Source organism: Macaca thibetana, chromosome 7, assembly GCF_024542745.1.
Source record: "Macaca thibetana thibetana isolate TM-01 chromosome 7, ASM2454274v1, whole genome shotgun sequence".
Taxonomy (NCBI): domain Eukaryota; kingdom Metazoa; phylum Chordata; class Mammalia; order Primates; family Cercopithecidae; genus Macaca; species Macaca thibetana.
In genome coordinates this window covers 86,444,130-86,472,053 of record NC_065584.1, presented here as the reverse complement: position 1 = coordinate 86,472,053, position 27,924 = coordinate 86,444,130, and the positions used below count along the sequence as shown (strand labels likewise).

Sequence of the window (27,924 nt, the reverse complement as noted above, 5' to 3'; positions counted from 1 at the left end):
GTTAGTGAAAGAGCTGAAACTCCAGTTGAGGTTTTTAAACTGTGCCACCTCTTAAGTAACCAAAAAAGCAGCCAGCTGATCAGCAAACTGATCTTGAACTGTAACAAGCCAGCCAGATTCCATTTTAAAAAGTACCTAAATTGAAGACTCCTAAATAAGATATCCTCTTAGGAAACTTCTTTGTGTGCCCCAAAGTGTTACTTGAGAAATTAAATATGCAAAAGGAGCCTACTTGAGCAAAAAATCAGTGTTATTATCAAGTTAAACTTATAACATGGGCACATATATATTAAATTATTGTTGTATTCCAAAATGTCTAGGCATGAAAGATAGAGGGGGTTGAAAGCTCAGAGTCAATACTTGAGTTCTGTCACTCCTCTGCCTGGGGTCAGCCGGGATAAATGGAGATGAAGTACAGTGTAATGTTTTAGAGCATAGAAATTTGGCTGAGACAGTGATTTAGGTCCCAGCTCTGCTACTTACTAGTCATACAGCTTTGGGAAAGTTATTTAACCTCTATTAGGCCTGTCTCCTTATCTGTAAAATGTAAGTAGTAATATACCCATCTGATGGTGATGTGGCAAGATTAAAATAAGGGTTTAATACAGTGCCTCAGACAAATTAAGTCCCAAATGATAGTGATGATGAGTGTGATGATAATAGTAGTCTCGTTTCTCTGACCTATTGGAGTTCTCAATGTTAAGCATTTTTTTTTTTTTTTTTTGAGATGGAGGCCTGTTCTGCCGTGTAGGCTGGAGTGCGCACAGTGGCACAATCTCGGCTCACTGCAACCTCTGCCTCCCAGGTTCAAGAGATTCTCCTGCCTCAGGCTTCCGAGTAGCTGGGACCACAGGTGTGCATCACCACAACCAGCTAATTTTTGTGTTTTTAGTAGAGACGGAGTTTCACCATGTTGTCCAGGCTGGTCTCAAACTCCCAACCTCAGGTGATCCACCCATCTCCGCCTCCCAAAGTGCTGGGATTTACAGGTATAAGCCACTGTGCCTGGTCTAAGTTAAACTTTTTTTTTTTTTTTTTTTAAAAGACAGAGTCTCGCTCTGTCACCCAGGTTGGAGTGCAGTGGCACTATCTTGGCTCACTGTAACCTCCGCTTCCCGGGTTCAAGTGACTCTCCTGCCTCAGCTTCTCAAGTAGCTGGGACTACAGACACATGCTGTCACCTCCAGCTAATTTTTTTGTTTGTTTGTTTTGAGACCTCGCTCTGTTGCCCAGGCTGGAGTGCAGTGGTGGGATCTCCACTTACTGCAAACTCCGCCTCCCAGGTTCACGCCATTCTCCTGTCTCACCCTCTGAGTAGCTGGGACTACAGGCATGTGCCACCACGCCTGGCTAATTTTTTGTATTTTTAGTAGAGACGGGGTTTCACCGTGTTAGCCAGGATGGTCTCAATCTCCTGACCTCGTGATCTGCACGCCTCGGCCTCCCAAAGTGCTGGGATTACAGGTGTGAGCCACCACACCAGGCCTCCCTCTTCTTAACAGTTACTAACGCCGGGCGCGGTGGCTCACGCCTGTAATTCCAGCACTTTGGGAGGCCGAGGTGGGCGGATCACGAGGTCAGGAGATCAAGACCATCCTGGCGAACACGGTGAAAACCCGTCTCTACTAAAAATACAAAAAAATTAGCCGGGCGTGGTGGCGGGCGCCCAGTCCCAGCTTCTAGGGAGGCCGAGGCAGGAGAATGGCGTGAACCCGGGAGGCGGAGCTTGCAGTGAGCCAAGATTGCGCCACTGCACTCCAGCCTGGGCGACTGAGCGAGACTCCGTCTCAAAAAAAAACAAAAACAAACAAACAAACAAACAAAAAAACAGTTACTAACTAAGAGGGAGCAATCATTTTCATTTGCTCTACGGCCTTAGATTACTGTTTCTTTAGCAATAGTCAATATCGAAATTTTTTCTCTTATGGTGTTAATTTCAGGTGTCAGGGATTTCCTGACCCTTATGTATGCCGGGTAGTACGTTTTAGCAGCCCTGCCCCTGAGCCAAATTAGATAGCACATCTGAAGCTAATAAGCCAAAGGGTGTTACCTGGCACTAATCCTTGAGGGTTTCTGCCAGCAAGTTCAAATGAGTTGATACATATTTCAATGGTTAATATTACTAATTGCATGCTTTTTTTTGCTGTTCAGTCCCAATAAAATTACATAATGGAATTAGCTCATGTAAAGAAAGGATTCTGAATCCAACAAAAAATATTAGATTGAACCACATATTGTCATACTCATAGATAAAAAATGGTTGACAATTGTCAGTTCTGTATAGTCCAACCTAATATGAATGAATGAAACATCTGTGTATACTTGGATCAAATTTTAATCTTATTCATCCTCCCATTTCGCCATTGTTACCAGAATAAACTTGATGTAGTCTGCATGCATATGGACTTCTGATTATTGTCCCAGGATTATTAGCAAGTTTAAAAAATTTGCTGGGCGTGGGGGCTCATGCCTGTAATCCCATCACTTTGGGAGGCCGAGGTGGGCGGATCACCTGAGGTCAGGAGTTCGAGACAAGCCTGGCCAACATGGAGAAATCCTGTGTACGAAATACAAAAATTAGCTGGGCATGATGGCGGGTGCCTGTAATCCCAGCTACTCCGGAGGCTGAGGCAGGAGAATCGCTTGAGCCCAGGAGGTGGAGTTTGCAGTGAGCCAAGATCGCATCACTGCACTCCAGCCTGGGCAAAAGAGCAAGACTCCATCTCAAAAAATTTGTTTTTTTTCTTTAACTAGCCAGGCGCAGTGGCTCACACCTGTAATCCTAGCACTTTGGGAGGCTGAGGCGGGTGGATCACTGGAGGTCAGGGGTTTGAGAACAGCCTGGCCAACATGGTGAAACCCGGTCTCTACTAAAAATATAAAAATATTAGTCGGATGTGGTGGCACATGCCGGTAACCCCAACTACTCAGGAGGCTGAGGCATGAGAATCACTTGAACTCAGGGGGTGAAGGTTGCCGTGAGCCGAGATCACGCCACTGCACTCCAGCCTGGGTGACAGACTAAGACTCTGTCTTTTTTTTTTTTTTTTTTTTTTTTTTTTTTGAGACGGAGTCTGGCTCTGTCGCCCGGGCTGGAGTGCAGTGGCCGGATCTCAGCTCACTGCAAGCTCCGCCTCCCGGGTTTACGCCATTCTCCTGCCTCAGCCTCCCGAGTAGCTGGGACTACAGGCGCCCGCCGCCTCGCCCGGCTAGTTTTTTTTTTTTTGTATTTTTTTTTTTTTTTTTTTTTTTTTTTTTTTTTTTTTTTGAGACGGAGTCTCACGCTGTTGCCCAGGCTGGAGTGCAGTGGCGCGATCTCGGCTCACTGCAAGCTCCGCCTCCCGGGTTCCCGCCATTCTCCTGCCTCAGCCTCCCGAGTAGCTGGGACTACAGGCGCCCGCCACCGCGCCCGGCTAATTTTTTGTATTTTTAGTAGAGACGGGGTTTCACTGTGGTCTCGATCTCCTGACCTTGTGATCCGCCCGCCTCGGCCTCCCAAAGTGCTGGGATTACAGGCTTGAGCCACCGCGCCCGGCCTTTTTTGTATTTTTTAGTAGAGACGGGGTTTCACCGTGTTCGCCAGGATGGTCTCGATCTCCTGACCTCGTGATCCGCCCGTCTCGGCCTCCCAAAGTGCTGGGATTACAGGCTTGAGCCACCGCGCCCGGCCAAGACTCTGTCTTAAAAAAAAAAAAATTTAAACTGGACTACACAAGTAAGGTTTAGAATACATTTTTTTTTGTTCCAGGATTTTTAGTGAATTCAAAAATTTTAAATTAAACAACTCAAGATGGTGAAATACTTTTTTTTTTTGCAAAATACTAGAATATTACAAATAAAGCTGAATCACTTAGATTGACCATTATCCTTAATCCCCTGCTGTCTTTGCACCCCATTCCCCCAAGAAAACCATTGTTGTGAATTTTGGGGTATATTTTTTCAGGGCTTAAAAAATAACTTTAACTTTCATAGTGTTTTGTATTTGCCTCTTTTTCCTTCAAATAAATGACACAAAACTACACATATTCTTTTTTAAAACCTTATTTTGAAATAATTTTAAGGCCAGGCATGGTGGCTCATACCTGTAATCCCAGCACTTTGGGAGACTGAGGTGGGCAGATCATGAGGTCAGGAGATCAAGTTCATCCTGGCCAACATGGTGAAACCCCATCTCGACTGAAAATACAAAAATTAGCTGGGCGTGGTGGCGCGTACTTGTAATCCCGGCTGCTGGAAAGGCTGAGAAAGGAAAATCGTTTGAACCAGGGAGTCAGAGGTTGCAGTGAGCTGAGATGGCGCCACTGCACTCCAGTCTGGCGACAGAGCGAAACTCAGTCTCAAAAAGAAAAAAAAGAAAAATAATTTTAGATGTACAGGAAGGTGCTGTGTAATTTGTATTTAGTTTTACTCTTTTTTTTTTCTTTTTTGGTAACGTTATGAAACATGTATTTTTCAATCAGTAGTGTTTTGGGGTTCCATCCACGTCGATATATTTAGCTTTTTATACTTCTTTCTTCTTAACTGCTGATCGGTAGTGCATTAAAATAATACATGACCTTTCGTTTAGACAGAACTCTAATGGGTAATGATTGAGATTTCATACTGTGTGCCAAGTGGTTGCTATTCATGACTCTCTCGGGCTTCACAGCAGCCTTATGAGTTATTCTTTCCTTCAAGTAATTATGAAGCGCCTGTTTTAATAACTGCCAGGCTCTGTGGGCACAAAATGGTGGATAAGACAGACTTGGTCTCCTCTCTCTTGAATCTCACATACTACTGAGGGAAAACATGTACATCAGTGAGCAAATAAGTAAAGCAGATAGCTCTGAGATTCTAAGTATTATGACGGAAATAAAAAAGGCGATATAATAGCAATGGGGGGCTTGAACTAGGATAGGTGTTAAGGAAAGATTTCTCTCAGGAGGGGACGTTTGAACTGAAATCTGAAGAATGAGAAGGGAAGAGCTACCCATGTACTGGGTAGACTGTACTCCATCTCAGGCAAAGGAATTGGTAAGTGTAAAGGCCCTGAGGTAGGAAAGAGTTTGATTTATCTGAGGTGTGGAAAATCAAAAGAAAATTACAGTTTCTCTTGCTCACATATATATTATTATCCCCCCACCCCCTTTCAAAGGAGGACAGTGAAGTCGAGGGAGAAGGGCTTGCTCAAGGTAACATTTAATACAGTTTTACTGAGTGTATACTGTGCGCCAGGCACTAGATACTCCGCATAGATTTTCATGGAGCCGGGCGCAGTGGCTCACGCCTATAATCCCAACACTTTGGGAGGCCGAGGTGGGTGGATCACTTGAGGTCAGGAGTTTGAGACCAACCTGGGCAACATGGCGAAACCCCATCTCTACTGAAAATATAAAAATTAGCCGGCCATGGTGGCACATGCTGTAGTCCAAGCTCAGGAAGCTGGGGAAGGAGAATCGCTTGAACCAGGGAGGCAGAGGTTGCAGTGAGCCGAGACTGCGCCACTGCACTACAGCCTGGATGACAGTGCTAGACTCCATCTCTAAGTAAATAAATAAATACAGATTCCCAGGAGCAACTCTAGACAGTCTGATGTAACACAGAGGCTTTTATACATTTTTTATAGCAATCACTATGAGAAATACATTTCTTCAGTATCCAATATACTCATAAAAAAACAAAGTTTCGGGCCGGGCGCGGTGGCTCAAGCCTGTAATCCCAGCACTTTGGGAGGCCAAGACGGGCAGATCACGAGGTCAGGAGATCGAGACCATCCTGGCTAACACGGTGAAACCCCGTCTCTACTAAAAAAATACAAAAAACTAGCCGGGCGAGGTGGCGGGCGCCTGTAGTCCCAGCTACTCGGGAGGCTGAGGCAGGAGAATGGCGTAAACCTGGGAGGCGGAGCTTGCAGTGAGCTGAGATTCGGCCACTGCACTCCAGCCTGGGCGACAGAGTGAGACTCCGTCTCAAAACAAAAAAAACAAAGTTTCAAGAAACCAGGCTTACTATTAACATTTGCCATGCGTTCTCCTGTTCCACTATATACTGGCTAATCCTGTCTATCCTTACCTATTGTTACTTTTTAAAAAAGCTAGTGAAACCCTCTAATCTGACCCATCAAAGTGTCAAAAAATTCAGATTTTTGAAAACACTGTATAGTCAATGGTTTTCTTAATGTGTGGGAGAATTGGATGTTGTAGAAGGGTTATTAAGAGGAAAACGTCAAATATGGTTTTTTTTTTTTTTTTTTGAGACCCAGTCGCACGCTGTTGCCCAGTCTGGAGTGCAGTGGCACTGCAACCTCCGCCTCCTAGGTTCAAGCGATTCTCATATGTCAGCCTCCCGAGTAGCTAGGACTACACCTAGGTTCAAGCGATTCTCATATGTCAGCCTCCCGAGTAGCTAGGACTACAGGCATGAGCCACCATGCCTGGCTGATTTTTGTATTTTTAGTGGAGATGGGGTTTCACCATGTTGGCCAGGCTGGTTTCGAACTCCTGACCTCAGGTGATTTTTCCGCCTCAGCTTCCTAAAGTGCTGGTATTACAGGTGTGAGCTACTGCGCCCCGCTAAATATCTTCATTTTAAAGAAGCACCCCAGATGATTCTGATGCAGAATGATTGAGAGATCTTGCCTGCTGAATTTCTCAGGGGCAGCTACAGGAGCTCCACCAGCTTTCTAAAAGAAGAAAAGACGGGGTAAGAGCAGGTCTTTGGAGAAGTAAGGGCATTGGCTAGCGAAGAGAAGCATACAGGAGGTCACTCATAGATGCCGGGGTGAGAGCTACGGCTGGTAGGGAACCATCCTGGATTGATTCATTACTGGTGTCACGATGCTGACTTGCCTGCCACACTGTGGAAGGAGGAGACTTCTGTTGGCCTTGGTGTACTTCTGGAAACCTCCTCCTGGTATCCCTGATGCCAACATGCACACAGGGAAAATCAAAAGAGAGAACAGGGTGATGGCAGCGACTCTGAAGTGGGATTGAAAATATTGGAGTTCCTGTGGAGGGCAGGGAGGTCTGGTGGCCTCCTCAGTGGCATGCACTTGGGTGGGCTTGGGAAGCCCTGGGCAGCTCTTTGCTCTAGTGGCTGAAGCAGCTACTGAATCTCCAGTATCAGTCAGGAGGTCTTTTAGGTCCTAACCTCAGGAAAATACTAGATTGGTTTTCTTTTTTTTTTTTGTCTTTTTTTGAGACGGTGTCTCGCCCTGTCGCCCAGGCTGGAGTGCAGTGGCCCAATCTCGGCTCACTACAAGCTCTGCCTCCTGGTTTCACGCCATTCTCCTGCCTCAGCCTCCCGAGTAGCTGGGACTACAGGCGCCCGCCACCACGCCCGGCTAATTTTTTGTATTTTTAGTACAGGCAGGGTTTCACTGTGTTAGTAACGATGGTCTTAATCTTCTGACCTCGTGATCTGCCCACCTCGGCCTCCCAAAGTGCTGGAATTACAGGCATGAGCCACCGCGCCCGGCCTAGATTGGTTTTCTTTAAGAAAGTTGTGGCCAGTTGCAGTGGCTCATGCCTCTAATCTCAGCCACTTTGGGAGGCCGAGGTGGACAGATTGCTTGAGTCCAGGAGTTCTAGACCATCTTGGGCAACATAGCAAGACCATATCTCTATTTTTTTTTTTTTTTTTTTTTTTTTTTTGAGACAGAGTCTCGCTGTCGCCCAGGCTGGAGTGCAGTGGCCGGATCTCAGCTTACTGCAAGCTCCGCCTCCCGGGTTCACACCATTCTCCTGCCTCAGCCTCCCGAGTACCTGGGACTACAGGCGCCTGCCACCTCGCCTGGCTAGTTTTTCGTATTTTTTAGTAGAGACAGGGTTTCACCGTATTAGCTCAGGATGGTCTCGATCTCCTGACCTCGCGATCTGCCCGTCTCGGCCTCCCAAAGTGCTGGGATTACAGGCTTCAGCCACTGCGCCCGGCCGACCGTATCTTTATTAAAAAAATGAAAATAATTGTCCCCATGTGGTGGTGTACCTGTGGTCCTAGCTGCTTGGGTGACTAAGGTGGGAAGACTGCTTGAGCTCGGGATGTCAAAGCTGCAGTGAGCCGTGATCACACCACTGCCCTCCAGCCTGGGCAACAAAGCAAAACTCTATCTAAAAAAAAAAAAAAAAAAGAAGAAGAAGAAGAAGAAAAAAAAAGTTGAAAAATAGCTCTCTGTTTAGAAATGTATTATTTGTATATAATCATTGGGTACAAGTGCAATGTTGCTGCATTGATATATTCCACTGTGGTGAAGCCTGGAGCAATGCACATTGTTCCTACCAGACAACCTCCCATTATCCACCCTCCCCACCCCTCCAAATCAGACATTTTACAAATTCTTTCTATATGTGGAGATGACTGAGAAAGACTGGCCTGCAGAAATGATCCACTGGACTGTGAGAGAGAAGAACTGGGTTCTCTTTATAAATTTCCTATCGATTAGCTATGGCAATTAAGTCAAGTTGTCTTTTGATGCCAGTTTTACCTATAAAAGGATTCTCAGGGAATAATATAGTAGATAGATTATGCCTATGGTTGATTTCTAGAGAGTACTGTACTGTGTTAATTGGATGGAGTATAAGCACTTGGAGCCTCACTAACCTTTAGGAACTAAATAAACTAAATTTTCCTTATCAGGATTCAGAGAAGATGTGCATTGAAATTGTCTCCCTGGCCTTCTACCCAGAGGCAGAAGTAATGTCTGATGAGAACATAAAACAGGTGTACGTGGAGTACAAATTCTACGACCTACCCTTGTCGGAGACAGAGACTCCAGTATCCCTAAGGAAGCCTAGGGCAGGAGAAGAAATCTACTTTCACTTTAGCAAGGGTGAGGCATCCTGTGTGGTTACTGGGGTGAGGAGGTCTGATGAACATTGAGACTGAGGGTCAGAATTACTCTGGATTTTTGTGGGGTGAATCCAACCATTTCATTTTATTATTTTATTTTTCAAAGTACTGTGTGCATATGGTTTAAAAACATCAAATGGGGCTAAACATTTTACATTTAGCAGTCCTTTATTCCACCTCTTCACAAATCACTTCCCCTGTTTCCATCCTTCCTCAATCCACCGCTTTCCATATTTCAGTTATATTTATTTTTACTTTTTGAGATGGAGTCTCTCTCTGTTGCCCAGGCTAGAATACAGTGATGTGATCTTGGCTCACTGCCATCTCTGACTCCCAGGTTCAAGCGATTCACATGCCTCAGTCTCCCAAGTAGCTGGGATTACAGGTGCACACCACTGTGCCTGGCTAGTTTTTTGTATTTTTAGTAGAGGCAGGGTTTCACCATTTTGACCAGGCTGGTCTCTAAACTCCTGACCTCAAGTGATCTGCCTGCCTTGGACTCCCGAAGTGCTGGGATTATAGGCATGAGCCACCAAGCCCATCCTATCTCAGCCATTTCTTCTGTTATTTACCTCCATCATATTTCTGAGTATTGATTTTTGTTCTCCCTCTTTTCCTTTTTTTTTTTTTTTTTTGAGATGGAGTCTGAACATGTTGCTCAGGCTGGTTTCAAACTCCTGGACTCAAATGATCCTCCTGCCTCAGCCTCCTGAGTAGCTGGAATTACAGGCATGAGCCAGCATACCTGGCTTCTGAGTAACATTTCTTTTTTTTTTTTTTTTTTTTTGAGACGGAGTCTCGCTCTGTCGCCCAGGCTGGAGTGCAGTGGCGAGATCTCGGCTCACTGCAAGCTCCGCTTCTCGGGTTCACGCCATTCTCTTGCCTCAGCCTCCTGAGTGGCTGGGACTACAGGCACCCGCCACCGTGCCCGGCTAATTTTTTGTATTTTTAGTAGAGACCGGGTTTCACCGTGGTCTCGATCTCCTGACCTTGTGATCCGCCCGCCTCGGCCTCCCAAAGTGCTGGGATTACAGGTGAGAGCCACCGCGCCCCGCTCTGAATAACATTTCTATTGCAATTTCCTGATTCACTGGCTTTAGACTTCCTATCTTGGACCTTAAAAGTTAGCTCTTTTGCACTACACTCATGTCCCTTCCTTCCCATATAATTGTATCATAATTTTCATTTAAATCAATTTAAATTGGTTCTGTTATTACGGATATGTAAATATTAAGTCTTGTAGAACCAAGTAGTATGCAATGATTGTATTTCTTTTCACGTATTTTTTGAGGCAACTTTTCATTTGCCTGATTTTCATTATACATATTGTAATTATTTTCCTGTCCTCCAACAGCTTTCCCAAATTTTCTTTTTCTTTTTCTTTTTTTTTTTTTTTTTTTTTGAGACGGAGTCTCACTCTGTCGCCCAGGCTGGAGTGCAGTGGCCGGATCTCAGCTCACTGCAAGCTCCGCCTCCCGGGTTTACGCCATTCTCCTGCCTTAGCCTCCTGAGTAGCTGGGACTACAGGCGCCCGCCACCTCGCCCGGCTAGTTTTTTGTTTTTTGTTTTTTTTTTTTTTTTTTGAGACGGAGTCTCGCGCTGTGTCACCCAGGCTGGAGTGCAGTGGCGCGATCTCGGCTCACTGCAAGCTCCGCCTCCCAGGTTCACGCCATTCTCCTGCCTCAGCCTCCGAGTAGCTGGGACTACAGGCGCCCGCCACCACGCCCGGCTAGTTTTTTTTTGTATTTTTAGTAGAGACGGGGTTTCACCATGTTAGCCAGGATGGTCTCGATCTCCTGACCTCGTGATCCACCCGCCTCGGCCTCCCAAAGTGCTGGGATTACAGGCTTGAGCCACCGCGCCCGGCCGTTTTTAGTATTTTTTAGTAGAGACGGGGTTTCACCGTGTTAGCCAGGATGGTCTCGATCTCCTGACCTCATGATCCGCCCGTCTCGGCCTCCCAAAGTGCTGGGATTACAGGCTTGAGCCATCGCGCCCGGCCCCAAATTTTCAAATAAACCTGTCCCATTATGTACTCATCCATTTTTTCCCTGAAGACCTCTCTCTATCTTCTTGTTCTGCTCTAGCCCACTGTTCCGTTATCACTGCTGCTCATGGAGAATATGATCAAATTCTCTCCTATACCAGATTTACTATCTCCTGGTCATCCTCTGATTTATTTTCTTATTTTAATGGATCATATTTTCAGTAGTTTTTAAAGAAAGAGCATATCATAAGTGAAAATTTGAGAAAGTCATGCATGAAATCTTTTTTTCCTACCCTCATATTTGATTCAAGTGTGGAAATCTTTTTCATTCAGAATTTCAAAGGAGCCTGGGTGCAGTGGCTCATGCCTGTAATCCCAGCACTTTGGGAAGCCAAGGCAGGCAGATTACTTGAGGTCAGGAGTTGGAGACCAGCCTAGCCAACATGATGAAACCCTGTCTGTACTGAAAATACAAAAATTAGCTGGGCGTGGTGGGGTGCACCTGTAATCCCAACTACTCGGGAGGCTGAGGCAAGAGAATCGCTTGAACTTGGGAGGTGGAGACTGCAGTGAACCGAGATCACGCCACTGCACTCCAGACTGACACAGTAAGAATCTGTCACACACACACACACACAAATGATTTTCAAAGCAGTTGGTCCATGTTATTCTAGATCCAGGCAAGGAGTCTAATCTTTTCATGAAAACTACCATGAATATCACTTATGAAAGTCTTGAGGCTCACACTGCAATAGTATATGATTCTTTGCTTTTTTCTCTGACCCTTAATATAGTAATAGACCTGAACCCACAGGAGCAGCAAGACCGAAGGCAGTTTCTGTTCGACGTGCTGACTGGACAAGATCCTGATCAAGGACAGTAAGCATCTGCTTTCCACTTTGAAACAAAGGAGATATTGAGACAGAAATTCAAAAGTTTGAGTTTGATTTTGTGCTGATGCTGAATATTTTAATGACTTTTTTGAGTTAATTTACTCTTAATGAATTTCCTATGTACTTGAGTATACTTTATGTTTGTGACCACCTAATCAAGTATGTAATCTTATAGGTTATTTATTTATTTATTTTTGAGACAGGGTCTCACTCCGTCATCCAGGCTAGAGTGCAGTGGCGCGATCTTAGCTCACTGCAACCTCCGCCTCCTCAGACTCAAGGGATTCTTGTGCTTCTGCCTCCCAAGTAGCTAGGGTTATAGGCATGTGCCACCATGACCGGCTAATTTTTTGTGTTTGTATAGAGATAGGGTTTTGCCATGTTGCCCATGGTCTGGTCTCAAACTCCTGAGTTAAAGTGATCTGCCCTCCTTGGCCTCCCAGAGTGCTGGGATTACAGGCGTGAGCCACTGTGCCCAGCCCATAATCTTATGTTCATTTCTCACCCATGCCAGCCTGATGGGCCCTTTTTTTGTAGCACAGTTTACCTGAATACTGACAATGCCCAAATGGAATGAGCAAAAAGTGTTGACATTCTTTTTTTTTTTTTTTTTTCTTGAGATGGAGTCTCGCTCTGTTGCCCAGGCTGGAGTGCAATGGTGCAATCTTGGCTCACTGCAACCTCCGCCTCCTGGGTTCAAGTGATTCTCCTGCCTCAGCCTTCCAAGTAGCTGGGATTACAGTTGTGTGCCACCATGCCTGGCTAATTTTTGTTCTTTTAGTAGAGACAGGGTTTTGCCACGTTGGCCAGGCTGGTCTTGAACTCCCAACCTCAGGTGATCCTTCTGCCTCAGCCTCCCAAAGTGTTGGGATTACAGGTGTGAGCGACCACGCCTGGCCAACAGGAATTTTTGGATATTGACATAACTAAGTAAATTTTAGATCTCCTTTCAAGTTTTAGGAAAGCCGGTTGTCCTTATTATTCCAATAATCTGAAGAAGGCCTCCTTTTAGAGTTTCCAGATAAAATGTGGGACATACTTATCCTAAAAAAAATTATTTGGTCGGGTGCGGTGGCTCACATCCCAGCACTTTGGGAGGCCAAGGCGGGCGGATCACTTGAGGCCAGGAGTTCGAGACCAGCCTGGCCAACATGGTGAAACCCTGTCTGTACTGAAAAAACAAAAAAAATCAGCTGGGCTTGGTGGCACATGCTGGTAATTCTAGCTACTCAGGAGGCTGAGGCATAAGAATCATTTGAATCTGGGAGGCAGAGGTTGCAGTGAGCTAAGATCGTGCCACTGCACTCCAACCTGGGTGACAAAGCAAGACTCTGCCTCTAAAAAAAAAAGTTATGGCTGGGCGCGGTGGCTCAAGCCTGTAATCCCAGCACTTTGGGAGGCCCAGGCGGGCGGATCACGAGGTCAGGAGATCGAGACCATCCTGGCTAACATGGTGAAACCCCGTCTCTACTAAAAAATAAAACAAAAAACTTGCTGGGCGAGGTGGCGGGCGCCTGTAGTCCCAGCTACTCGGGAGGCTGAGGCAGGAGAATGGCGTAAATCTGGCAGGCAGAGCTTGCAGTGAGCCGAGATCTGGCCACTGCACTCCAGCCTGGGTGACAGAGCGAGACTCCGTCTCAAAAAAAAAAAAAGTTATTTGTTGTTTAGCTGAAATTCAAATTTAAATAGGCATATGGTTTTTGTTTTTGAAATCTGGCATACATACCGCCTCTGCATGTGTGTGCATAAGAAATAATGTGGAGCTGGTATTTTATCTTATTTTTAAATATTTTGTTTGTTTGTTTTAGAGAGAGGATCTCACCATGTTGCCCAGGCTGGTCTTTCAGCTCCTGGGCTGAAGCAGTCCTGCTGCCCTGCCTCCCAAAGTGCTGGGATTACAGGCGCGAGCCACTGTGCCCGACCCAGTGTTTTAAGCACTTTTTGAAAGGCCCAATACATTTGTTTAATCTACTTTTACTTTGTCTTTGGTTGGTCACAGAAAGAACTGAAAAAGGAGCCAGATGAAATAACAGTGAATCTGAGTTCAGTATCACTGTGGGCCTAAACAGATATAAGCTTACAGAGAACTTTTGGAAATGGAAAGTGATTTGGTCCTTTCCTTTCTGTGCTAATGTTAAATTTAGCTTTTGCTTTTTTTTGGTCCCAGCATTTCCAGAACTCTCTCTTCCTTTATTCCCTGACAGTGATAATCATTTTCTACTCAATTTTAGATTCGATTGGTATTACCTGCGGCTTTCTTTTTGCCAGTATGGTCTAGCAGACAGAACAGGTTTTGTAATCCCACCAACCTTGTTTTTATTCCAGACTCTTAGACTTACTAGCTCTTTGATCTTTTTGACATTACTTAATTTGCAGGCTTTTGTGAGAATAAAATTGAGATAATATAGTTTACATAAAGCATTCTGGCACATCAGAATGCTAGTTATCAACCTTTTCCTATGAAAATTGGGATGAGGGAGTCAGCATTATCCCTTTGCATTGTTGAAGTTCTCAATAATGGCATAGAAACATAGTTACAAATGAATATTGCCTAATGGGCTGAGAATGGATCCCTTTAAAGTAATTCCTTTGTTTCAGTTTAATCATATTTAGCTGTGCTTTTTAAGAGCTTGAGTTTTTAGTCCTATTCCTGGCACTCTGTATTAGCTACTGATATTTGCTTTCAAAAATTAATAAAAATGTGAAAAGTCAAGAATAGGCAAATCCAGAGGGATAGAAAGTAGATTAGTGATTCCCAGGAGCTAGGGAAGGAGAATGGGGAGTGACTGCTTAATCAGTACAGGGTTTCTTTTCCTTTTACATTTTTCTTTTAAAGATGGGTCTCGCTCTGTCACCCAGGTGGAAGTGCAGTGGCATGATCACAGCTCACTGCATCCTCAACCTCCTGGGCTCAAGTGATCTTCTCACCTCAGCCTTCCAAGTAGCTGGGACTATAGGTGTGTGCCACCATGCCCGGCTAATTTTTATTTTTATTTTCTTGTAGAGACAGGGTGTCCCTATGTTACCCAGGCTGGTCTTGAACTCATGGGCACATCCCATGATGTTCCCTCTTCTAAAAGGACTGTTACTGCTTAACTTATACCAATTCCTGACTTTTTTGCTTATTGTCATTTTGTAAAATGGAGGCAAGGGAAAAGTGATTCAGAGAAGACGTTGTATTGTTTATGATTACTTCTATCCTTATTTTATTTTTGAAGCATTAAGAGTATCAACAGTGCTGAATTAAATGCAATTTCTTTTTAGTTTAAAGTTTACAGTGGTAAGTGATCCTCTGGATGAAGAAAAGAAAGAATGTGAAGAAGTAGGATATGCGTATCTTAAACTGTGGCAGATCCTGGAGTCAGGAAGAGATATTCTAGAGCAAGAGCTAGACAGTGAGTAATTTTTTTTTTCAGTTCTAATTATTTCTAAGGAAATCATCCTAATAGTGAATATATTTTATCTTCAATACATAATTATCACTATGAAGTTGATGAGACACAAACTGGATTGAAATCTTATCGCTACAACTGTATTTATTTCTGGATCCAGCATTAAAGTAGTCAGTTGTGTATTTTAACCCCCGTATACCAGATTACAACTAGAATTGATTTTGAATCTACAGTGTTTGAAAAGGGGATTTTTAAAAAGATATTTTCATTTCAAATTTATACATCAGAATTTTGGACCTCTCTTGAGCATGTTTGTATAGGCAGCTGATACCCATTCTTTGTGTTATCACGTGTCCAGTTTTTTTTTTTTTTTTTTTTTTCCGAGATGGAGCTTCACTGTTGCCCAGGCTGGAGTGCAATGGTGTGATCTCAGCTCACTGCAACCTCCGCCTCCCAGGTTCAAGCCATTCTCCTGCCTCACCTTCCTGTGTAGCTGGGATTACAGGTGTGTGCCACCATGCCTGGCTAATTTTTGTATTTTTAGTAGAGACTGTGTTTCACCATGTTGGCCAGACTGGTCTCGAACTCCTGGCCTCAAGTGATCTGCCTGCCTTGGCCTCCCAAAGTGCTGGGATTGCAGGCGTGAGCCACTGCACCTGGCCCATCTTGTCTCTTTTTTTTTTTTTTTTGAGACGGAGTCTTGCCCTGTCGCCCAGGCTGGAGTGCCATGGTGCAATCTTGGCTCACTGCAAGCTCCGCCTCCTGGGTTCCCGCCATTCTCCTGCCTCAGCCTCCCAAGTAGCTGGGACTACAGGCGCCCGCCACCTCACCTGGCTAATTTTTTGTATTTTCGGTAGAGATGGGGTTTCACCATGTTAGCCAGGACAGTCTCGATCTCCTGACCTTGTGATCTGCCCACCTCAGCGTCCCAAAGTGCTGGGATTACAGGCGTGAGCCACCATGCACGGCCCCATCTTGTCTCTTAAAAAGACATCAACTCTCTCTTTCCTCACATTCACTGGTCATTAAGTCTTATCCATTCTACTTGTGAATTGACTATGCTCTCCTTACTGTAATCTTTCTTTCTTTCTTTCTTTTTTTTAGACAGAGTCTCATTCTGTTGCCCAGGCTGGAGTGCAGTGGTGCGATCTTGGCTCACTGCAACCTCCACCTCCCAAGTTAAAGTGATTCTCCTGCCTCAACCTCCCAAGTAGCTGGGACTACAGGCACCTGCCACCAGGCCAGCTAATTTTTGTATTTTTAGTAGAGATGGGGTTTCACCATGTTGCCCAGGCTGGTCTCGAACTCTTGAACTCAAGCAATCCACCCTCCTTGGCCTCCCAAAGTGTTGGCATTACGGGCATAAACCACTGCGCCCGACCCCCTTACTATAATTACTATGCTTTCTTTCTTTCTTTCTTTTTTTTTTTTTTGAGATGGAGTCTTGCTCTTGTTGCCCAGGCTGGAGTGCAATGGACCGATCTCAGCTCACCACAACCTCTGCCTCCTGGGTTCAAGCGATTCTCCTGCCTCAGCCTCCCTAGTAACTGGGATTACAGGCATGCGCCACCACGCCTGGCTAATTTTGTATTTTTAGTAGAGAAGGGGTTTCTTCATGTTTGTCAGGCTGGTCTTGAACTCCCAACCTCAGGCGATTTGCCCCCCTCAGCTTCCCAAAGTGCTGGGGTTACGGGCATGAGCCACTGCGCCAGGCCATATAATTTCTAAACTGGTCTTCCTGCCACTGGTTTGTTCCACCCCATTTCCATCTACTATAGTAAATGTTTCTACATAATAAATTTGATCACTGCCTTCTTCTTAAATCCTTTTACAGTTTGCTATAGATCAGCATGTTTTAAAAACATTTGTATTTGAATTCCTTTAGTTGGGACTGCGCTGTCCAGTCTTCACTGCTCCCATTACCTTACATACCTGGTATGTCACCTATCTTATCTGCTAGGACCTTTAGACACTTAAGATTATCCACTAGACCAATGTTTTTCAAACTTTCAGTCACACCCCATTAGTGGATGTGAAATTGAATTAGTAAATCACAACAGAAATTTGAAAAATGCAAACCAAAACTGTGGGAAAGAAAACAGGAATTAAAGGCCGGGTGCAGTGGCTCATGCCTGTAATCCCAGTACTTTGGGAGGCTGAGACAGGTGGATCACCTGAGGTCAGGAGTTCGAGACCAGCCTGGCCAATATGGTGAAAACCCATCTCTACTAAAAATACAACGCCTATAATCCCAGCTACTTGGGAGGCTGAGGCAGGAGAATCGCTTGAACCTGGGAGGCGGAGGTTGCAGTGAGCTGAGATCATCACCGTACTCCAACCTGAGTGACAGAACAAGACTCTGTCCCCAAAAAAGAAAAGAAAACAGGAATTAAGAGTACATTGCACATATTGTTTTGTGAAACTTGTTTTATATAATGTTTAATGAATCATGATATAAAATTATTCTTCTGCTGATCATTATAAACATTTTTAGGCCGGGCGCGGTGGCTCAAGCCTGTAATCCCAGCACTTTGGGAGGCCGAGGCGGGCGGATCACAAGGTCAGGAGATCGAGACCACAGTGAAACCCCGTCTCTACTAAAAATACAAAAAATTAGCCGGGCGCGGTGGCGGGCGCCTGTAGTCCCAGCTACTCGGGAGGCTGAGGCAGGAGAATGGCGGGAACCCGGGAGGCGGAGCTTGCAGTGAGCCGAGATCGCGCCACTGCACTCCAGCCTGGGCAACAGCGTGAGACACCGTCTCAAAAAAAAAAAACATTTTTAGAGGAATACTCCTTCTCAGACCCTAAGGGTTATGAAGTTCAAATGTTAGATAAGATTCTTCATTATATTTCTCTAATATCTTTCCAGCTGTGATCCTGATCAAGTTATTTAACCTTTTTCCTCACCTATAAAATGGGAATAACAGCAATCTCTATCTCATAGAGTTGTGAAGATTAAGGAAGCACTTAAATAAAGGATTAAGATTAAGAAAGGGGCTTAGGGTAGTGCCTGGCATAAGGCAAGTAACGTATCTTTGTGGGCTATTTTCCGACTTACTCCTATCCCCATTCCTAAAGATGCTATGTTCTTCCTGACCTCCACGCCATTTGTATGTGCTTAGGGAAAATCCACTTAAGACTTTTCTAGTGACCTCAGAATCCTAAAAGTCAGTGAATGCTTCTCTGTTTTTTTTTTTAATAATTAGTAGAGAAACTTAGTCATTTCCTCATTATGGCCTCCCTTTCATTCAGGCTTTAAACATGTTGGTCTGCTTTTAAAAGCAAAACTCTTGCTTTTTATCCCTATAGCTACCTTCTCCCCTATCACTTCAAAAGTCAGCTTCTTGAAATGCTTGATCAGTCCGCAATAGTCTGTAGTTTTGAAAACTGTTTTTTAATTTTTTTGAGACGGAATTTCACTCTTGTTGCCTAAGCTGGAGTGCAATGGCACGATCTCTGCTCACGGCAATCTCTGCCTCCCAGGTTCAAGCAATTCTCCTGCCTCAGTCTCCCGAGTAGCTGGGATTACAGGCATGCGCCACTATACCTGGCTAATTTTGTTTTGAGACAGACTTTTGCTCTGTTGCCCAGGCTGGAGTGCAATGGAACGATCTCAGCTCACTGCAAACTCCGCTTCCTGGGTTCAAGTGATTCTCCTGCCTCAGCCTCCCAAGTAGCTGGAATTGCAGGCATGCACCACCACGCCTAGCTAATTTTGTATTTTTAGTAGAGACGGGGTTTCTCCATGTTGGTCAGGCTGGTCTTGAACTCCTGACCTCAGGTGATCCACCTGCTTCAGCCTCCCAAAGTGCTGGGATTACAGGTGTGAGCCACTGTGCCCAACCCTGTCTGTATTTTTCTACTTGCCGCATCTCCATTCCACTTTACTCCATGTTTTTACCAGTTTTCCTAATTGACAAATCCAGCTGGTTTTATTACTCATCCTGACTTTTTTCTTTTTTTGAGAGTCTCACTGTCGCCCAGGCTGGGGTGCAGTGGTGCAATCTCGGCTCACTGCAATCTCCGCCTCCTGGGCTCAAGCAATTCTCCCTGCCTCAGCCTCCCGAGTAGCTGGGATTCCAGGCACATGCCACCACACCCAGCTAATTTTTGCATTTTTTAGTAGAAATGGGGTTTTCCCATGTTGTCCAGGCTGCTCTTGAACTCCTGACCTCAGGTGATCTCCCTGCCTCAGTCTCCCGAAGGGCTGGGATTACAGGTGTGAGCCACCGCGCCCAGTCGAACATTTTGACTGCTTATCATTCTCTAGGTGTTCTGTTTCCTTTGGAGGTTTCTTTCTTGTCTATTCTTAAAATTTTGGATTGTCCGTTGAATCCTTGGTCTTTTTTTCTCCACATATGCCCTCTTCCTGATTACATGAACTCCCGAAGTTTTACAGTCTAGAAATCATCTCAAATCTAGGTTTCTAGACCAGATTCTAAATACAATCTAGACTTAGAGCAGACTCATAGATATCACCACTTGTATCTTGTATGTCACCTTGGTACCTCAAACTCCCTCGATTACAACTTTGTACCTTGTGTTCCCTCTTACCCACCATCTTGTTACACAATTTAGAATGGCCATCCTTGATTCCAAGCCATTCCTCATTCTAATCACAAAAATTGTTCACACTTCTTAACATTTTGAATCTGTCCCCACCTCTCCACTCCATTATACTTCAGACCTTCATTCATTACTCCCCTCTTCCCGAATTACTGCAATATCCTAACTACTCTCTCCGGTTTAACTTGCGTCCTCCTTGAGTGCATTATCCAAATAAGAGTTATGTTCCAAGATCCCACATAAGAACAATCACTTACATCTTCAGTTGAAACCACATACCTTGTAAGACAAACAAGGCTGTTTATAACGTGGCCTATGCAGGCTCATTCCTGCCACTCCTTGCAGTTTGCCAAACTCGTATTATTCTCATCTTGATACATTAAGCATCTTTTACTTTCTAAAGACTTAGCTCACGAATCATCTCCAGAAATCCTTTTCCAGTGTGTCCATTCTGGTGCAGGTGCCTCTTTATGTGTTCCCAAAGCAACTTGTGCTTTCATTTATTATATAGCACCTACATACTGTATCGCAATGACCTCGTTTTCCTTTCTCCTTCACTAGACTGAGTCCTCTCATGAAATGGGCTAGTAAATTCATTCAGTGTCCCCAGTACTTAACCCGACAAATACCAGGTATCAAAAGTGTTTTAACTGAGTGATGCTGTTTTTTTCCCTTTCCCAACAGTTGTTAGCCCTGAAGATCTGGCTACCCCAATAGGAAGGCTGAAGGTTTCCCTTCAAGCAGCTGCTGTCCTCCATGCTATTTACAAGGAGATGACTGAAGATTTGTTTTCATGAAGGAACAAGTGCTATTCCAATCTAAAAGTCTCTGAGGGAACCACAGTAAAAAGTCTTATAAAGTTAACTTGCTATAACATGAATTTGGTTTACTGTGATGTCTAGTGTCTCTCAATCTAATGATGAAAGTTTAGAATGATGAAAGTTTCATTGTAACACTAGCTAGATAAAAGCATTTTTCTCCAGTGCCTTAGCACTTTACCAGGCAGGAAGCAGGTGTGCTTTCAGGAACTGAAAAACGGTCACAGGTGAATTTACAAAAACAAACAACAACAACAAAAAAACCCACAGTTTATTCATCTTTTAGTTCTTCCAAAATTGAAAATATCAAGTCCTACTGCTAAGGAGAAAAAACAAACAAACATAAAATCCGTGACCCCTCCCCCCTTCTCTTAAAGTCACAGAGCACGGAAGGAACTGCAGTGGGACAGGTGGGTGCAGAGAACCAGAAGGGGAGGATGGCAAGATAAACTCCCCAAATACTTGAAAAGCTGTTCAACAGAAACTGTGATAAATACAGGACAATGCAAGACAAAGTTAAAATAAGGAGCAGCAGTGCTGAGAGGCTGTGTTGTAGATATGGCCTCCCTTCCTCTTCTCTTTTCTTGTCAGGGTATTCTAGGCCCAAGGCATGACTTGTCCCTTCCAGATCTAAATGTTGACTCCTTTGAGCCTTCCTCTAGATTTCACTAGAAGCAGTACATGAGGCACAACCTGATATATCTTCCTTGGATATATCAGAAAAAAAAGAAGACAGTGGCAATTTTGCCTTCTATCATTGTACCATGTGTGCATTCGTATGGAGAAAATAACCGAGCCAGGGAGTATCACTGCTTCTTATGTCTTCCAAGGCAGCAGATACACCTCAGAATCTGCATGAGGCAAGAAAGCAGGAAAACTCAGACGAAGGCACCAGCCCCATCTGCCTCACTAGCTCAAGTTGTATGATTTATCACAACCATCAGGAAATTTCCAAGAACCTGGAGTATTGCAAAGATAAAACTTAAAAGAGATGTGAGGAAGGTCATGGCAGTAGGGTAGGTTGGAGGATTGAATGTGCTGGTCAAGAACCATGATACGGGTAATTAAAGGTCACCTTGTACCACTGTCTTGGAAATACAGCTTTGAGACACCAAATAGTAAGATGTCAGAAGCCATCGATGTCCTGGCAGAAGGTGACAGGAAGAGAGAAGAATGAAACAATATTTATTAACAGCGGGAGCCTCCTCCTGTCTTCAAGAACACCTCCTCCCTTGCCATCTGAATGGGGCCATTGGCACGTGTCCTGGTGGGCCTGGAATTCCCCGAGTAGATTGGTCCACACAAATGGCCCCCTAAACCCATAAACACAAATGGCAAAACTTCAAATGAAAACAAAAGGAAAAATACAGTTTCTATGTCATGTAAAATTTTCAGGGGTTGGCTGGAGGAAGAATGGAGCTCAGGGCCAAAGTTCAGAAGTTACTTCCTCTTTTTCTTGGGGGGTGCAGAGCTGTGTCTGGAACCACGGTTAGAGCCACGGCCTGAACTGTGCACAGATGCCTTCCTCTTCCGGCTCATACTTCGACTCTGTTCTTCTTCTTCCTCGTAACGACTTTCTCGGTCCGCTAAATAGAAGAGGCATTATTAGTTAGAGATAGGTAGGCTTTAGGTACCTAGTATTACTGGAGAGCATGAGATAGCACAGAGAATACACTTTGGAATCAGACCCAAGTTTTAATATTGGACAAGTACTTTCTGAACCTTGGTTTATTTACAAAAGGGAGAATTATTTAAGGGTTAAATAAGGTAACCTACGAAAAGTACCTATTCCCAATGATTGGAACACAGCAGTTAATATTTATTTCCTTTTAAGCTTTAAACGTTTGTTTGGGGTTTGGCTTCAGAGTAACTAGATTAGCATTATAAAGACATGCCTAATCTGGAAGAAGTCTAGCAAAATTAAAGTATTATAGGATTTAGGTTTGGAAACTGAATAGGCTAATTCTTGAGTATTACATGAATATGTGGCTATCACTGCTATAGGAAAGATGGGGGCTTGCGCAGATGAAAACAGCATCCAGTTAGGCAGAGCACTGCCCACTGGAGAGTATGGACACATTCCACCCCTCATTTTCTCCTTCAGTCAATGAAGTTGTATCTGTGGCTCCAAATCAGTTTTATAGTGTTCTTTTGTTACTTTCATTACACCATCAATACTAACACCTCAAGATACTGAAATGTGTTAGAAATTTGTGCATAGACACATGAATAAATAGAATAAAAACAACAAATTTTTAAAAACCTTTTCGGGCTTCTTCCTCCAGTTCATCCCAATCCTTTCCACTCTCTTCTTCACTACCCAATGACTCCTTAGAATAGTCTGGAAGAAAATTTAAGCATTAGTCATCATGCAGGAACAGAATGGAATGACAGAGTTCTTAGTCTAAAAAAAGTAGCTTTCAGAAACGACATTAGATGAGGAAGCCAGGACAAACTTTTCTCTATAAGACTAACCTGACTCTTCTGCTTCTGATGAATAATCTTCATCACTGTCCTCCTCTTCCTCTTCATAGTCATCTTCTGAAGGATTAAAAGTCTCATCTTCAATTTCAGACTCTGAATCCCCTTCTTCAGCATCACTCCCCTGGTGAGTTAGAGCATCATACTGATTTTTTTTTGACATTTACCTTATCAATGAATGAATTCAGCCCACATAGTATACCAGTATTTACATGAAGAAAACAAAAGCAAAAAAATCTGAGTGATTAAAAGATAAAATGACTTGTTTAAAATCAGTAGTCAGGTGCAATTGTTATTTTACTATTACTATGTATTATTACATTTCTGAAAAATTCACATTAGCCTTCCTCACCCAGGGAAATTAACAACAGAAAGACTTTCTGTATTAATGTATCACACAAACATTAAGTGGACAATTTTTTAAAAAATAGGTTTTGCAAAATGCCCTGGAGGATTTTTTCCCCAAATGCTAAGAAATTCATTTGAGGAAAAGTTTTTGTAGTTTCCAAGAAATCTTGTCAGGAGTTAGTTACCACTGTCCAATCAACTTATCATTTACCTGTAAAACAAATTTGAAGAAACAATAACATCAAGTGGTGTTCAGAGCTTCTCCCAGATGGCCTAGTTCCTTATGTGCTACTTATATGCCATTCTAACTGAACAAATGATAGTGGGCAACACTATGTACCAGGAAAGAAACCCCACACTCACGCACCTCACCCTCAGGCTCCAGGAAGGACCAGCCACCTTGTTCGAAGAAGCCCTCAGGGTCATCAACAATGGTCTTCATGATTTTAGTCCAGTTGAGGGACTGTACTCCTTCTGTGTACTTCAGGTCACAGGAACTAAGAGAAATGACAAAGTAAAATCAATCTTCTGTATTTTCTGGGAGCAGATATTCTTTTTTTTTTTTTTGAGACACAGTCATGCTCTGTCACCCAGGCTGGAGTGCGGTGGTGCAATCTTGGCTCACTGCAACCTCTGCCTCCCGGGTTCAAGTGATTCTCCTGCCTCAGCCTCCTGAATACCTGGGATTACAGGCGTGTGCCACCATGCCTGGCTCATTTTTGTATTTTTAGTAGAGACGGGGTTTTGCCATGTTGGTCAGGCTCGTCTAGAACTCCTGACTTCAGGTGAATCACCTGCCTCAGCCTCCCAAAGTGCTGGGATTACAGGTGTGAGCCACCGCGCCCGGCCTGGGAGCAGATATTCTTTGCACTATGCCACTAGAGCATGTCCCAATGGCTGCTATTTGATCTCCTAGAGCACTAGCCCTCACAACAGACCAGCATTCCAACTGAAACAAGCTTTCTCCTTCACCTGAGTCTGAGCTCATCCTCTCCCATTTTCTTTCTTTAATACCAATTTCCCTATTCTTCACTTAGTCTTCTATTCACCCATCCTTTTCTGTCACTGATTCCATTCTTATTTCCAAGTAGTCATAACCACTTCTGCGATTCTGTTTTTCACTACTATAGTTAAGAAACAGGGACAATTTTCAGCCACGTGTGGTGGCTCATGCCTGTAATCCCAGCACTTTGGGAGGCCAAGGCAGGCGGATCATGAGGTCAGGAGATCGAGACTATCCTGGCTAACATGGTGAAACCCCATCTCTACTAAAAATACAAAAAATTAGCTGGGCATGGTGGCACGCGCCTGTAGTCCCAGCTACTTGGGAGGCTGAAGCAGGAGAATTGCCTGAACCTGGGAGATGGAGGTTGCAGTGAGCCGAGATCGCGCCACTGCACTCCAGCTTGGGCAACAGAGCCAGACTCCATCTCAAAAATAGTAATAATAATAAAAATAAAAAAGAAACAGGGACGATTTTCAATGGCCCTAGCCTTTCTTCTTCAACCTTCCAGTGCTTTTTTTTTTTTTTTTTTTTTTTTTTTTTTTTTTTTTTGAGACTGAGTCTGGCTCTGTCGCCCAGGCTGGAGTGCAGTGGCCGGATCTCAGCTCACTGCAAGCTCCGCCTCCCGGGTTTACGCCATTCTCCTGCCTCAGCCTCCAGAGTAGCTGGGACCACAGGCGCCCGCCACCTCGCCCGGCTAGTTTTTTGTATTTTTTTAGTAGAGACGGGGTTTCACCATGTTAGCCAGGATGGTCTCGATCTCCTGACCTTGTGATCCACCCGTCTCAGCCTCCCAAAGTGCTGGGATTACAGGCTTGAGCCACCGTGCCCGGCTCTTTTTTTTTTTTTTTGAGACAGAGTCTCGCTCTGTCCCCCAGGCTGGAGTGCAGTGGCCGGATCTCAGCTCACTGCAAGCTCCGCCTCCCGGGTTCACGCCATTCTCCTGCCTCAGCCTCCCGAGTAGCTGGGACTACAGGCGCCCGCCACGGCGCCCGGCTAGTTTTTTGTATTTTTTAGTAGAGACGGGGTTTCACCGTTTTAGCCAGGATGGTCTCGATCTCCTGACCTCATGATCCGCCCGTCTCGGCCTCCCAAAGTGCTGGGATTACAGGCTTGAGCCACCGCGCCCGGCCCCAGTGCTTTCTTATGTGTTGTTTTTTTGATGCAAGATTGGTATGAAGGTAGGAATAAATTTTTTTTCCCCAGTACCTAAAGTGCCCTGTATTTAGACAATGCTCAAATGACTTTCTCTTACTCATTTCTGTTGAGGAGAGCTGAATCAGTTAAGAGTAGGTAAGAAGAAAAAAACCAAAGAAATGACAGTAGTAAGGATAACAACAACGAACCATAAAATCTGCCTGAGAACCACCGGCATAAATCCACTTTAGACAATATACACAGAAACTTCTGCTTCCAGCCATGATGGAGTAACACCCACTAGATTTACCTTCCCACCTTAAACAACTACAAAACAAAATACGAAACAACAGTTTTCAGACATCGGATAAAAAGCAGCACAAGACCATAATCCCTGAAAGGAGGAAACAAGGGTTAATTGAACATTTGCCCTAGTTTTCTGTCTAGAGGCGATTCCTAGTCTGCCATGCAGGGAGAGAGAACCCAACCAGAACCTGATGGTCTCCAGGAACTGAGACAAAGCAGGATTTGGGAAGGTTGAGACAGCTAGAATTTGTGGAGAAGAGTACAGGAAGAAAGAATTTCCCAGAGAGAAAGCTCCAGAGATCTGCAGAGGGGTCCCCCTCAAGTCTTTGGTGGAGGGATGATCTACACATTCATGAGAAAACTGGAACTGCATAAAGCAGTATTGGATGGCAGTAGGCCAGACAATTCCCAGTCTCACACAGAACTAGAAATAAATCCTGTTCCAGTGGATTTATTTCCATCACCTTTCCACCAGCTTCAGCAGAGACCTCACAATCCACAGGGCATCAGGCAGACTCTGAAGAGTATTGCCTCGTAGTAAGGCCAATTACTCAGAAGTTTTTGAGTGAAACTTTTGAAGGCAGTTCTAAATCCACACCAACAGACATTTGAGAACAAGCCTTGAAAGATCAAACAGAATCCCCGGGCCAGACGCAGTGGCTCACGCCTGTAATCCCAACACTTTGGGAGGCGAGGGTGGATCACGAGGTCAGGAGATTGAGATCATCCTGGCTAACACAGTAAAACCCCATCTCTATTAAAAATACAAAAAATTAGCCAGGCATGGTGGCAGGCGCCTGTAGTCCCAGCTACTCAGGAGGCTGAGGCAGGAGAATGGCGTGAACCCAGGAGGTAGAGTGTGTAGTGAACCAAGATCGTGCCACTGTGCTCCAGCCTGGGCGACAGAGCGAGACTCTGACTCAAAAAAAAAAAAAAAAAAAAACCCAAAAAACAAACAAAAAAGAAAGATCAAACAGAATCTAACTAACTTGACTGCATCCCAGAATAACCTCGTCTCTAGTAAAAAAATGAGCTGGGTGTGGTAGCACATACCTGTAGTCCCAGCTATTTGGGATGCTGACGTAGGAAGGTTACCTGAATCCAAGAGTTTGAGGTTGCAGTGAGCTGGGGTTGTACCATTACACTTGAGCCTGGGCAACAGAGTTAAGACCCTGTCTCAAATCACAACCACCACCACCACAAAATATGTAGAAAATATAAAGATGATGGGTGAAAGCAGCAGAAAAGCATACTTAAAAAGCTACTATTGTAAATATGCTCTACATTGACTGGGTGCAATGGCTTGTGCCTGTAACCCCAGTACATTGGGAGACCGAAGTGGGAGGATTGCTTGAGCCCAGGAGTTTGAGACCAGCCTGGGCAACACTGAAAAAAAAAAAAAAAAAGATCTTAGATTTTGATTTTCTTTGTGTTAAGTATGCATAAACTATTGTTGGGAATTCAAGAGAAAGTGAACAGCTCCGTTATCTAATAGATCTCAAGTTTTCAAGTCCTGGTCTGTAACAACCAAAAGGCAGTCTCACCTTAAGTACATCAGTAGATTTTATGCACAACACACCACATTTAAATTCTATAATACAGGGTTCATGGGATAAATGGGAGACTGATGGCAGATTTACTTACTTCAACCATTCCTTGATGGGGTCAAGAGAGGCTACAGGAATGGCATTGATCATGGTCACTTTCTTGCTGTAGTCCTTGTAGACAATTACCATATCAAAGTTCTTCAGGTGAAACTGGACCCGCTCAAAGTGAATCAGCTCTACTTCATCCAATGTCACCACAAAAGGTGGCTGTCAGGGAGAAACTGAAACATTAGCATATAAATATTTTCCCCAAAGCAATAATATTTCAAGTAACTTTCATGATCTAAATCACTATATAAAAGATAAGTAAGCTGTTTTGGGGTTTTATTGAAAGACTGAAGCAGTACAACATACTGAAGCCACAGAAATACAATCTGCAAGATCAAAAATCATCCCTCAAGGAGAATAAACTCAAGGAAACTATGTGAAAAACTATTTAAATAGACATTATCCTAAAAAAAGAAAGGGGAAAAAAAAAAAAAAAGAGGTTCTTGCTTTGTTGCCCAGACTGGTCTTGAGTTCCTGGCCTCAAGTGTTCCTCCCACCTTGGCCTCTCAAAG

The 27,924-nt window shown here is 44.2% G+C and overlaps 2 protein-coding genes across 9 annotated transcripts in view; one reads left to right on the top strand and one right to left on the bottom strand.

Moving 5' to 3' along the window:
* Positions 1-20,544, top strand: part of RPGRIP1 (RPGR interacting protein 1) — a 38,547-nt gene extending 18,003 nt beyond the window's left edge. For all 8 annotated transcript variants that reach the window (XM_050796498.1, XM_050796499.1, XM_050796497.1 and 5 more), the window contains 4 exons: positions 8,614-8,806; positions 11,608-11,692; positions 14,971-15,101; positions 20,349-20,544. In XM_050796498.1, the coding sequence (XP_050652455.1) occupies positions 8,614-8,806; positions 11,608-11,692; positions 14,971-15,101; positions 20,349-20,461 (522 nt within the window). In that variant the 3' untranslated portion in view covers positions 20,462-20,544. The remainder of the gene's footprint in view (positions 1-8,613; positions 8,807-11,607; positions 11,693-14,970; positions 15,102-20,348) is intronic.
* A 170-nt stretch (positions 20,545-20,714) lies between these two features.
* Positions 20,715-27,924, bottom strand: part of SUPT16H (SPT16 homolog, facilitates chromatin remodeling subunit) — a 35,345-nt gene continuing 28,135 nt past the window's right edge. Inside the window, exons 22-26 of the mRNA XM_050796490.1 lie at positions 27,402-27,571; positions 23,679-23,808; positions 22,958-23,087; positions 22,746-22,823; positions 20,715-22,068 (exon numbers count right to left, since the gene is read on the bottom strand). Coding sequence (XP_050652447.1) covers positions 21,923-22,068; positions 22,746-22,823; positions 22,958-23,087; positions 23,679-23,808; positions 27,402-27,571 — 654 coding nt within the window. The 3' untranslated portion in view covers positions 20,715-21,922. The remainder of the gene's footprint in view (positions 22,069-22,745; positions 22,824-22,957; positions 23,088-23,678; positions 23,809-27,401; positions 27,572-27,924) is intronic.